Source organism: Oncorhynchus masou, chromosome 6 (assembly GCF_036934945.1).
Source record: "Oncorhynchus masou masou isolate Uvic2021 chromosome 6, UVic_Omas_1.1, whole genome shotgun sequence".
Taxonomy (NCBI): Eukaryota; Metazoa; Chordata; class Actinopteri; order Salmoniformes; family Salmonidae; genus Oncorhynchus; species Oncorhynchus masou.
Window position 1 is genome coordinate 5792510 of NC_088217.1, and position 13180 is coordinate 5805689.

The 13180-nt window shown below is 45.0% G+C and overlaps 1 protein-coding gene across 2 annotated transcripts in view; it reads left to right on the top strand.

The window, feature by feature from the left end:
- atg7 (ATG7 autophagy related 7 homolog (S. cerevisiae)) overlaps nt 1–13180 on the top strand; it is a 126775-nt gene that overhangs the window by 6183 nt on the left and 107412 nt on the right. For both annotated transcript variants that reach the window (XM_064967453.1, XM_064967454.1), the window contains exons 7-9: nt 5166–5312; nt 5887–5975; nt 11611–11738. In XM_064967453.1, coding sequence (XP_064823525.1) covers nt 5166–5312; nt 5887–5975; nt 11611–11738 — 364 coding nt within the window. The remainder of the gene's footprint in view (nt 1–5165; nt 5313–5886; nt 5976–11610; nt 11739–13180) is intronic.

Genomic DNA, 13180 nt, shown 5'->3' on the forward strand with positions numbered 1-13180 from the left:
GGAGGTTATACATGGAGTGTGCGACTTTATTATGATAGTTTATTCTCTGTTAGTCAGCGCCTCCACACAAACTATTATTCTGGGTGTTTTTTTTACTTCCCCGAACTTACCAGTTTTTTTTACTTCCACGAACTTACCAGGTTTCCTTCCTAAATAAATAATAGGAAGGAATACAGGATTTATGGAAAACCTAGGAATTTTTGGGAAAGTTACAGGAATCTTGCAATTCTAGGAAAGACTGTACAGACAGTCTGGTTTGAAATGTAGGTTAGGCTGAGGTAGGGATGTTGCGGTGACCGTATTACGGCCACACCGGAGGTCACGAGTCATGAAATCAGTCAAATTCCACATGACCGTTTAGTCACAGTAATTAGGCTTCTCCAAGCTCTGATGCTGGTGATGGTCATTAGTAGGCTACCAAACTTGCTAATTGCCTGGTACTCAGCACTCTATTGTCCCTCTAATCACTCTGACATCAATGCAAATGTAATGGAACATCGAATCAAACACTTCCATGAGATCATGCTGAGCAACGTTTCTATAGGCTATGAAATTGTGTGAGAAGAGAAAACAGAGTGATGGCCTCTACTAAAAAGAGGAGTATCCCATCAGCTAGGCCTACTATTTATTTCTCAACTTTCCTAATTTAAGCAGGGGTTATAATGTGAAGAAATAACCTAATCATTTATTAACATTTGTTGTGTCAGCCACATTGCGTTTTTTATTTTTATTAGTGGTTGTATTTGTTTGGTATCTATCACTTACCTACAACTGTCCCAGACTATGTTTGGAATATGTATTTCTCACACAGAATAGAATAGGTCAACTTTTGTATTATGGGGGATAGTAGATTGACATAGGCTAGTGCTTTTTTTCCTGTTCGTTAGGCCTCCTCATCTTAGTTGGCTGATGAAAAGTAAATGTGGACAGTTCTTCCAATGTCTTCAACATGCACCTCGGAATTGGATGAGGACGTGCGGAGTTGCGTCCCTGATGTGTCTGTCTTCCCCTGACAGTTAATTGCTTGACCATCACCGGCTGATGACGTTTCGTGACTGTCACAGCCCTATGTTAAAGACTGGATGTCTCCTATATAGACAGTCTGGGGTGGACTGAAGGTCAGGTTAAAGACTGGATGTCTCCTATATAGACAGTCTGGGGTGGGCTGAAGGTTAGTTATGTTAAAGACTGGATGTCTCCTATATAGACAGTCTGGGGTGGACTGAAGGTTAGTTAGGTTAAAGACTGGATGTCTCCTATATAGACAGTCTGGGGTGGACTGAAGGTCAGGTTAAAGACTGGATGTCTCCTATATAGACAGTCTGGGGTGGGCTGAAGGTTAGTTATGTTAAAGACTGGATGTCTCCTATATAGACAGTCTGGGGTGGACTGAAGGTTAGGTTAAAGACTGGATGTCTCCTATATAGACAGTCTGGGGTGGGCTGAAGGTTAGGTTAAAGACTGGATGTCTCCTATATAGACAGTCTGGGGTGGGCTGAAGGTTAGTTATGTTAAAGACTGGATGTCTCCTATATAGACAGTCTGGGGTGGACTGAAGGTTAGGTTAAAGACTGGATGTCTCCTATATAGACAGTCTGGGGTGGGCTGAAGGTTAGGTTAAAGACTGGATGTCTCCTATATAGACAGTCTGGGGTGGGCTGAAGGTTAGTTATGTTGAGGACTGGATGTCTCCTATATAGACAGTCTGGGGTGGACTGAAGGTTAGTTATGTTGAGGACTGGATGTCTCCTATATAGACAGTCTGGGGTGGGCTGAAGGTTAGTTATGTTGAGGACTGGATGTCTCCTATATAGACGGTCTGGGGTGGGCTGAAGGTCAGGTTAAAGACTGGATGTCTCCTATATAGACAGTCTGGGGTGGGCTGAAGGTTAGGTTAAAGACTGCATGTCTCCTATATAGACAGTCTGGGGTGGGCTGAAGGTTAGTTATGTTGAGGACTGGATGTCTCCTATATAGACAGTCTGGGGTGGACTGAAGGTTAGTTATGTTGAGGACTGGATGTCTCCTATATAGACAGTCTGGGGTGGGCTGAAGGTTAGGTTAAAGACTGGATGTCTCCTATATAGACAGTCTGGGGTGGGCTGAAGGTCAGGTTAAGGACTGGATGTCTCCTATATAGACAGTCTGGGGTGGGCTGAAGGTTAGGTATGTTGAGGACTGGATGTCTCCTATATAGACAGTCTGGGGTGGGCTGAAGGTTAGTTATGTTGAGGACTGGATGTCTCCTATATAGACAGTCTGGGGTGGGCTGAAGGTTAGTTAGGTTAAGGACTGGATGTCTCCTATATAGACAGTCTGGGGTGGGCTGAAGGTCAGGTTAAAGACTGGATGTCTCTTATATAGACAGTCTGGGGTGGACTGAAGGTTAGTTAGGTTAAAGACTGGATGTCTCCTATATAGACAGTCTGGGGTGGGCTGAAGGTTAGGTTAAAGACTGGATGTCTCCTATATAGACAGTCTGGGGTGGGCTGAAGGTTAGTTAGGTTAAAGACTGGATGTCTCCTATATAGACAATCTGGGGTGGGCTGAAGGTCAGGTTAAAGACTGGATGTCTCCTATATAGACAGTCTGGGGTGGACTGAAGGTTAGTTAGGTTAAAGACTGGATGTCTCCTATATAGACAGTCTGGGGTGGACTGAAGGTTAGGTTAAAGACGGGATGTCTCCTATATAGACAGTCTGGGGTGGGCTGAAGGTTAGTTATGTTGAGGACTGGATGTCTCCTATATAGACAGTCTGGGGTGGGCTGAAGGTCAGGTTAAAGACTGGATGTCTCCTATATAGACAGTCTGGGGTGGACTGAAGGTCAGGTTAAAGACTGGATGTCTCTTTATATAGGCTGTCTGGGGTGGGCTGAAGGTTAGTTATGTTGAGGACTGGATGTCTCCTATATAGACAGTCTGGGCTGGACTGAAGGTTAGTTAGGTTAAAGACTGGATGTCTCCTTTGATACAGATATATTATAACATACCAGACAGACGATGAGATGATCTAAATCATTCCTGGTAGTTCTGTGTTGACCTATACCCTGTCTCTCCCCTCCAGACCTCAGTCTATGACAGTGTGTTGACCCTATACCCTGTCTCTCCCCTCCAGACCTCAGTCTATGACAGTGTGTTGACCTATACCCTGTCTCTCCCCTCCAGACCTCAGCCTATGACAGTGTGTTGACCTATACCCTGTCTCTCCCCTCCAGACCTCAGCCTATGACAGTGTGTTGACCTATATCCTGTCTCTCCCCTCCAGACCTCAGCCTATGACAGTGTGTTGACCTATATCCTGTCTCTCCCCTCCAGACCTCAGCCTATGACAGTGTGTTGACCTATACCCCTCTCTCCCCTCCAGACCTTAGTCTATGACCGTGTGTTGACCTATACCCTGTCTCTCCCCTCCAGACCTCAGCCTATGACCGTGTGTTGACCTATACCCCTGTCTCTCCCCTCCAGACCTCAGTCTATGACAGTGTGTTGACCCTATACCCTGTCTCTCCCCTCCAGACCTCAGCCTATGACAGTGTGTTGACCTATACCCTGTCTCTCCCCTCCAGACCTCGGCCTATGACAGTGTGTTGACCTATACCCCTCTCTCCCCTCCAGACCTCAGCCTATGACAGTGTGTTGACCTATACCCCTGTCTCTCCCCTCCAGACCTTGGCCTTACAGGCAGCCTATGACAGTGTGTTGACCTATACCCCTCTCTCCCCTCCAGACCTCAGCCTATGACAGTGTGTTGACCTATACCCTGTCTCTCCCCTCCAGACCTCAGTCTATGACAGTGTGTTGACCTATACCCCTCTCTCCCCTCCAGACCTCAGCCTATGACAGTGTGTTGACCTATACCCTGTCTCTCCCCTCCAGACCTCGGCCTATGACAGTGTGTTGACCTATACCCTGTCTCTCCCCTCCAGACCTCGGCCTTACAGGCAGCCTATGACAGTGTGTTGACCTATACCCTGTCTCTCCCCTCCAGACCTCAGCCTATGACAGTGTGTTGACCCTATACCCTGTCTCTCCCCTCCAGACCTCGGCCTTACAGGCAGCCTATGACAGTGTGTTGACCCTATACCCTGTCTCTCCCCTCCAGACCTCGGCCTATGACAGTGTGTTGACCCTATACCCTGTCTCTCCCCTCCAGACCTCAGTCTATGACAGTGTGTTGACCTATACCCCTCTCTCCCCTCCAGACCTCAGCCTATGACAGTGTGTTGACCTATACCCTGTCTCTCCCCTCCAGACCTCGGCCTATGACAGTGTGTTGACCTATACCCTGTCTCTCCCCTCCAGACCTCGGCCTTACAGGCAGCCTATGACAGTGTGTTGACCTATACCCTGTCTCTCCCCTCCAGACCTCAGCCTATGACAGTGTGTTGACCCTATACCCTGTCTCTCCCCTCCAGACCTCGGCCTTACAGGCAGCCTATGACAGTGTGTTGACCTATACCCTGTCTCTCCCCTCCAGACCTCAGTCTATGACAGTGTGTTGACCTATACCCTGTCTCTCCCCTCCAGACCTCAGCCTATGACCGTGTGTTGACCTATACCCTGTCTCTCCCCTCCAGACCTCGGCCTTACAGGCAGCCTATGACAGTGTGTTGACCTATACCCTGTCTCTCCCCTCCAGACCTCAGCCTATGACAGTGTGTTGACCCTATACCCTGTCTCTCCCCTCCAGACCTCAGCCTATGACAGTGTGTTGACCTATACCCTGTCTCTCCCCTCCAGACCTCAGCCTATGACAGTGTGTTGACCTATACCCTGTCTCTCCCCTCCAGACCTCGGCCTATGACAGTGTGTTGACCTATACCCTGTCTCTCCCCTCCTGACCTCAGCCTATGACAGTGTGTTGACCTATACCCTGTCTCTCCCCTCCAGACCTCGGCCTTACAGGCAGCCTATGACAGTGTGTTGACCTATACCCTGTCTCTCCCCTCCAGACCTCAGCCTATGACAGTGTGTTGACCTATACCCTGTCTCTCCCCTCCAGACCTCGGCCTATGACAGTGTGTTGACCTATACCCTGTCTCTCCCCTCCAGACCTCAGCCTATGACAGTGTGTTGACCTATACCCTGTCTCTCCCCTCCAGACCTCGGCCTATGACAGTGTGTTGACCTATACCCTGACCTATACCCTGTCTCTCCCCTCCAGACCTCGGCCTTACAGGCAGCCTATGACAGTCTGTGCAGTGAAACAGGGACCTCCGCTGTTCCTTACTTCCTGATCAAGTACACAGGGGATACTGTCCAGGTGGCCCAGCTACGAGACTGGGACAGCTTCAACACTGATCTCAACAAGGTCAGTAGCGGCGTTGGGGACAAAGAGTTATGCTGATCAGAATGGCCCATTTTGTTGGGTCTGTAATGGGAGAACTGTTCTTGTTTCTCTATTTCTATGTCATTATTAATCACATTTCCATCCACAGTTCCTATGCAGTAAAGTATACACAATTACCACAGCTGTGATGGAAACAGGAAGTTTCGGTGTCATTTTTATAAATGTTCGTTCGACATGGTGGGATCTTTTTGTGTCGGTAAAATTAATTATGGGAGAAATGCTGGTGGAAACGCATTTATGTGCAAATATGGATCCAATCATTTTTAAGTAAAAAAAAAAAAAGTTTTTTATTTAACGATTATTTAACTAGACAAGTCAGTTATAAACAAATTCTCATTTACAATGACGGCCTACCCCGGCCAAACCCGGACAACGCTGAGCCAATTGTGTGCCGCCCTATGGGACTCCCAATCACGGCCGGATGTTGATACAGACTGGAATCGAACCCGGGACTGTAGTAGAAAAGCGGTATTTTGGCCTCAATGAGACTTTCTGGTTTAAAGGTTAGGTCAAATATGCGTTGTTAATGTTGCAGGTAACCGTGGGTGTGTATGACCCCTGCACTCTGCCCCAGCATCCTGGATGGCCTCTGAGGAATCTGCTGTTTCTCCTAGCCAGCAAATGGTAAATAACGAAAGTTCCAATCATAACATCACCAATCACATCCCACACTACCGGGAGGGGATGAGTACACTTCCCTCCCCTGTGTATTCCACTAGTTATAACAGGTTATTATAGAACACATCCCTCCCCTGTATATTCCACTAGTTATAACAGGTTATTATAGAACACATCCCTCCCCTGTATATTCCACTAGTTATAACAGGTTATTATAGAACACATCCCTCCCCTGTATATTCCACTAGTTATAACTGACTAACAGGTTATTATAGAACACATCCCTCCCCCCTGTATATTCCACTAGTTATAACAGGTTATTATAGAACACATCCCTCCCCTGTATATTCCACTAGTTATAACAGGTTATTATAGAACACATCCCTCCCCTGTATATTCCACTAGTTATAACAGGTTATTATAGAACACATCCCTCCCCTGTATATTCCACTAGTTATAACTGACTAACAGGTTATTATAGAACACATCCCTCCCCCCTGTATATTCCACTAGTTATAACAGGTTATTATAGAACACATCCCTCCCCCTGTATATTCCACTAGTTATAACAGGTTATTATAGAACACATCCCTCCCCCCTGTATATTCCACTAGTTATAACTGACTAACAGGTTATTATAGAACACATCCCTCCCCTGTATATTCCACTAGTTATAACAGGTTATTATAGAACACATCCCTCCCCTGTATATTCCACTAGTTATAACAGGTTATTATAGAACACATCCCTCCCCCCTGTATATTCCACTAGTTATAACAGGTTATTATAGAACACATCCCTCCCCTGTATATTCCACTAGTTATAACAGGTTATTATAGAACACATCCCTCCCCTGTATATTCCACTAGTTATAACAGGTTATTATAGAACACATCCCTCCCCTGTATATTCCACTAGTTATAACAGGTTATTATAGAACACATCCCTCCGCTGTATATTCCACTAGTTATAACAGGTTATTATAGAACACATCCCTCCTCTGTATATTCCACTAGTTATAACAGGTTATTATAGAACACATCCCTCCCCTGTATATTCCACTAGTTATAACAGGTTGTTATAGAACACATCCCTCCCCTGTATATTCCAGTAGTTATAACTAACAGGTTATTATAGAACACTTCCCTCCCCTGTATATTCCAGTAGTTATAACTAACAGGTTATTATAGAACACATCCCTCCCCTGTATATTCCACTAGTTATAACAGGTTATTATAGAACACATCCCTCCCCTGTATATTCTAGTAGTTATAACAGGTTGTTATAGAACACATCCCTCCCCCCTGTATATTCCAGTAGTTATAACTAACAGGTTATTATAGAACACATCCCTCCCCTGTATATTCCACTAGTTATAACTAACAGGTTGTTATAGAACACATCCCTCCCCCCTGTATATTCCACTAGTTATAACAGGTTATTATAGAACACATCCCTCCCCCCTGTATATTCCAGTAGTTATAACAGGTTATTATAGAACACATCCCTCCCCCCTGTATATTCCACTAGTTATAACTAATAGGTTATTATAGAACACATCCCTCCCCTGTATATTCCACTAGTTATAACAGGTTATTATAGAACACATCCCTCCCCTGTATATTCCACTAGTTATAACAGGTTATTATAGAACACATCCCTCCCCTGTATATTCCAGTAGTTATAACTAACAGGTTATTATAGAACACATCCCTCCCCTGTATATTCCACTAGTTATAACTGACTAACAGGTTATTATAGAACACATCCCGCCCCTGTATATTCCACTAGTTATAACATGTTATTATAGAACACATCCCTCTCCTGTATATTCCACTAGTTATAACAGGTTATTATAGAACACATCCCTCCCCCCTGTATATTCCACTAGTTATAACTAACAGGGTATTATAGAACACATCCCTCCCCTGTATATTCCACTAGTTATAACTGACTAACAGGTTATTATAGAACACATCCCGCCCCTGTATATTCCACTAGTTATAACATGTTATTATAGAACACATCCCTCCCCTGTATATTCCACTAGTTATAACAGGTTATTATAGAACACATCCCTCCCCCCTGTATATTCCACTAGTTATAACTAACAGGTTATTATAGAACACATCCCTCCCCTGTATATTCCACTAGTTATAACTAACAGGTTATTATAGAACACATCCCTCCCCTGTATATTCCACTAGTTATAACAGGTTATTATAGAACACATCCCTCCCCTGTATATTCCACTAGTTATAACAGGTTATTATAGAACACATCCCTCCCCTGTATATTCCACTAGTTATAACAGGTTATTATAGAACACATCCCGCCCCTGTATATTCCACTAGTTATAACAGGTTATTATAGAACACATCCCGCCCCTGTATATTCCACTAGTTATAACTGACTAACAGGTTTTTATAGAACACATCCCGCCCCTGTATATTCCACTAGTTATAACTGACTAACAGGTTATTATAGAACACATCCCGCCCCTGTATATTCCACTAGTTATAACAGGTTATTATAGAACACATCCCTCCCCTGTATATTCCACTAGTTATAACAGGTTATTATAGAACACATCCCTCCCCTGTATATTCCACTAGTTATAACAGGTTATTATAGAACACATCCCTCCTCTGTATATTCCACTAGTTATAACAGGTTATTATAGAACACATCCCGCCCCTGTATATTCCACTAGTTATAACAGGTTATTATAGAACACATCCCTCCCCTGTATATTCCACTAGTTATAACAGGTTATTATAGAACACATCCCTCCCCTGTATATTCCACTAGTTATAACAGGTTATTATAGAACACATCCCTCCTCTGTATATTCCACTAGTTATAACAGGGTATTATAGAACACATCCCTCCCCTGTATATTCCACTAGTTATAACAGGTTATTATAGAACACATCCCGCCCCTGTATATTCCACTAGTTATAACAGGTTATTATAGAACACATCCCTCCCCCCTGTATATTCCACTAGTTATAACAGGTTATTATAGAACACATCCCTCCCCCCTGTATATTCCACTAGTTATAACAGGTTATTATAGAACACATCTCTCCCCCCTGTATATTCCACTAGTTATAACAGGTTATTATAGAACACATCCCTCCCCTGTATATTCCACTAGTTATAACAGGTTATTATAGAACACATCCCTCCCCTGTATATTCCACTAGTTATAACAGGTTATTATAGAACACATCCCTCCCCTGTATATTCCACTAGTTATAACAGGTTATTATAGAACACATCCCTCCCCTGTATATTCCACTAGTTATAACAGGTTATTATAGAACACATCCCTCCCCTGTATATGTAGTTATAACTGACTAACAGGTTATTATAGAACACATCCCTCCCCTGTATATTCCACTAGTTATAACAGGTTATTATAGAACACATCCCTCCCCCCTGTATATTCCACTAGTTATAACAGGTTATTATAGAACACATCCCTCCCCTGTATATTCCACTAGTTATAACAGGTTATTATAGAACACATCCCTCCCCCCTGTATATTCCACTAGTTATAACAGGTTATTATAGAACACATCCCTCCCCCCTGTATATTCCACTAGTTATAACAGGTTATTATAGAACACATCCCTACTCTGTATATTCCACTAGTTATAACAGGTTATTATAGAACACATCCCTCCCCTGTATATTCCACTAGTTATAACTGACTAACAGGTTATTATAGAACACATCCCTCCCCTGTATATTCCACTAGTTATAACAGGTTATTATAGAACACATCCCGCCCCTGTATATTCCACTAGTTATAACAGATTATTATAGAACACATCCCTCCCCTGTATATTCCACTAGTTATAACAGGTTATTATAGAACACATCCCTCCCCTGTATATTCCACTAGTTATAACAGGTTATTATAGAACACATCCCTCCCCTGTATATTCCACTAGTTATAACAGGTTATTATAGAACACATCCCTCCCCTGTATATTCCACTAGTTATAACAGGTTATTATAGAACACATCCCTCCCTGTATATTCCACTAGTTATAACAGGTTATTATAGAACACATCCCTCCCCTGTATATTCCACTAGTTATAACAGGTTATTATAGAACACATCCCTCCCTGTATATTCCACTAGTTATAACAGGTTATTATAGAACACATCCCTCCCCTGTATATTCCACTAGTTATAACAGGTTATTATAGAACACATCCCTCCCCCCTGTATATTCCACTAGTTATAACTAACAGGTTATTATAGAACACATCCCTCCCCTGTATATTCCACTAGTTATAACTGACTAACAGGTTATTATAGAACACATCCCTCCCCTGTATATTCCACTAGTTATAACAGGTTATTATAGAACACATCCCGCCCCTGTATATTCCACTAGTTATAACAGATTATTATAGAACACATCCCTCCCCTGTATATTCCACTAGTTATAACAGGTTATTATAGAACACATCCCTCCCCTGTATATTCCACTAGTTATAACAGGTTATTATAGAACACATCCCTCCCCTGTATATTCCACTAGTTATAACAGGTTATTATAGAACACATCCCTCCCCTGTGTATTCCACTAGTTATAACAGGTTATTATAGAACACATCCCTCCCCTGTATATGTAGTTATAACTAACAGGTTATTATAGAACACATCCCTCCCCTGTATATTCCACTAGTTATAACAGGTTATTATAGAACACATCCCTCCCCTGTATATTCCACTAGTTATAACAGGTTATTATAGAACACATCCCTCCCCTGTATATGTAGTTATAACTAACAGGTTATTATAGAACACATCCCTCCCCTGTATATTCCACTAGTTATAACAGGTTATTATAGAACACATCCCTCCCCTGTATATTCCACTAGTTATAACAGGTTATTATAGAACACATCCCTCCCCTGTATATTCCACTAGTTATAACAGGTTATTATAGAACACATCCCTCCCCTGTATATTCCACTAGTTATAACTGACTAACAGGTTATAACAGGTTATTATAGAACACATCCCTCCTCTGTATATTCCACTAGTTATAACAGGTTATTATAGAACACATCCCTCCCCCCTGTATATTCCACTAGTTATAACAGGTTATTATAGAACACATCCCTCCCCTGTATATTCCACTAGTTATAACTGACTAACAGGTTATTATAGAACATATCCCTCCCCTGTATATTCCACTAGTTATAACAGGTTATTATAGAACACATCCCTCCCCTGTATATTCCACTAGTTATAACAGGTTATTATAGAACACATCCCTCCCCTGTATATTCCACTAGTTATAACAGGTTATTATAGAACACATCCCTCCCCTGTATATTCCACTAGTTATAACAGGTTATTATAGAACACATCCCTCCTCTGTATATTCCACTAGTGTTAACTAACAGGTTATTATAGAATGATATGGAGATATCTACGTGTTAGCATTTCTCTCTCTCTCTCTCTCTCTCTCTCTCTCTGTGTGTAGGTGTGTGTGTGTGTGTGTGTCAAAGTGGTGTTGGCAATGTTCTTGGATACGTCTTAAGTTATACATATAGTATTATAAAAATATGTATGACATTCCGTGTGTGTGTGTGTGTGTGTGCGTACCAGGGGCTCCCAACTAGATGTGGTGGAGGTGATGTGTTTCAGAGACAGGACTCTTCAGGGCAGTAGGACCATTCAGCACAGCATCGTGTTCCAGGTCAAACTACCGATCCCTGAGCAGTCTGTCAATGCAGGTAAACACACACATCCCACCATTCCCGCTCTGCGGAGCCACAGGGCTGAGAAAACAACATACAAAGCTTGGCCTTTTTATCTGGAGGACAAGAGAGAGCGGGGATGGGGAGATGGGAACGAGGGATGGGGAGATGGGAACGGGAAGTTGGGAACGAGGGATGGGAAAGAGGGATGGGAACGAGGGATGGGGAGATGGGAACGAGGGATGGGAACGAGGGATGGGGAGATGGGAACGAGGGATGGGAAAGAGGGATGGGGAGATGGGAACGAGGGATGGGAAAGAGGGATGGGGAGATGGGAACGAGGGATGGGAAAGAGGGATGGGAACGAGGGATGGGGAGATGGGAACGAGGGATGGGGAGATGGGAACGAGGGATGGGAAAGAGGGATGGGAACGAGGGATGGGGAGATGGGAACGAGGGATGGGGAGATGGGAACGAGGGATGGGGAGATGGGAACGAGGGATGGGAAAGAGGGATGGGAACGAGAGATGGGGAGATGGGAACGAGGGAACGAGAGATGGGAACGAGAGATGGGGAGATGGGAACGAGGGATGGGGAGATGGGAACGAGGGATGGGGAGATGGGGATGGGGAGATGGGAACGAGGGAACGGGGAGATGGGAACGAGGGAACGGGGAGATGGGAACGAGGGAACGGGGAGATGGGAACGAGGGAACGAGGGAACGGGGAGATGGGAACGAGGGAACGGGGAGATGGGAACGAGGGAACGGGGAGATGGGAACGAGGGAACGGGGAGATGGGAACGGGGAGATGGGAACGGGGGAACGAGGGAACGGGGAGATGGGAACGGGGGAACGGGGAGATGGGAACGGGGGAACGGGGAGATGGGAACGGGGGAACGGGGAGATGGGAACGGGGAGATGGGAACGAGGGAACGGGGAGATGGGAACGAGGGATGGGAACGGGGAGATGGGAACGAGGGATGGGAACGGGGAGATGGGAACGGGGATGGGAACGGGGAGATGGGAACGAGGGATGGGAACGGGGAGATGGGAACGGGGAGATGGGAACGAGGGATGGGAACGAGGGAACGGGGGAACGGGGGGACGGGAACGAGGGAACGGGAACGAGGGAACGGGAACGAGGGAACGGGGGAACGGGAACGAGGGAACGGGGGAACGGGAACGAGGGAACGGGGAGATGGGAACGAGGGAACGGGGAGATGGGAACGAGGGAACGGGGAGATGGGAACGAGGGAACGGGGAGATGGGAACGGGGAGATGGGAACGAGGGAACGGGGAGATGGGAACGGGGGAACGGGGAGATGGGAACGGGGGAACGGGGAGATGGGAACGGGGGAACGGGGAGATGGGAACGAGGGAACGGGGAGATGGGAACGGGGAGATGGGAACGAGGGAACGAGGGAACGGGGAGATGGGAACGGGGGAACGGGGAGATGGGAACGGGGGAACGGGGAGA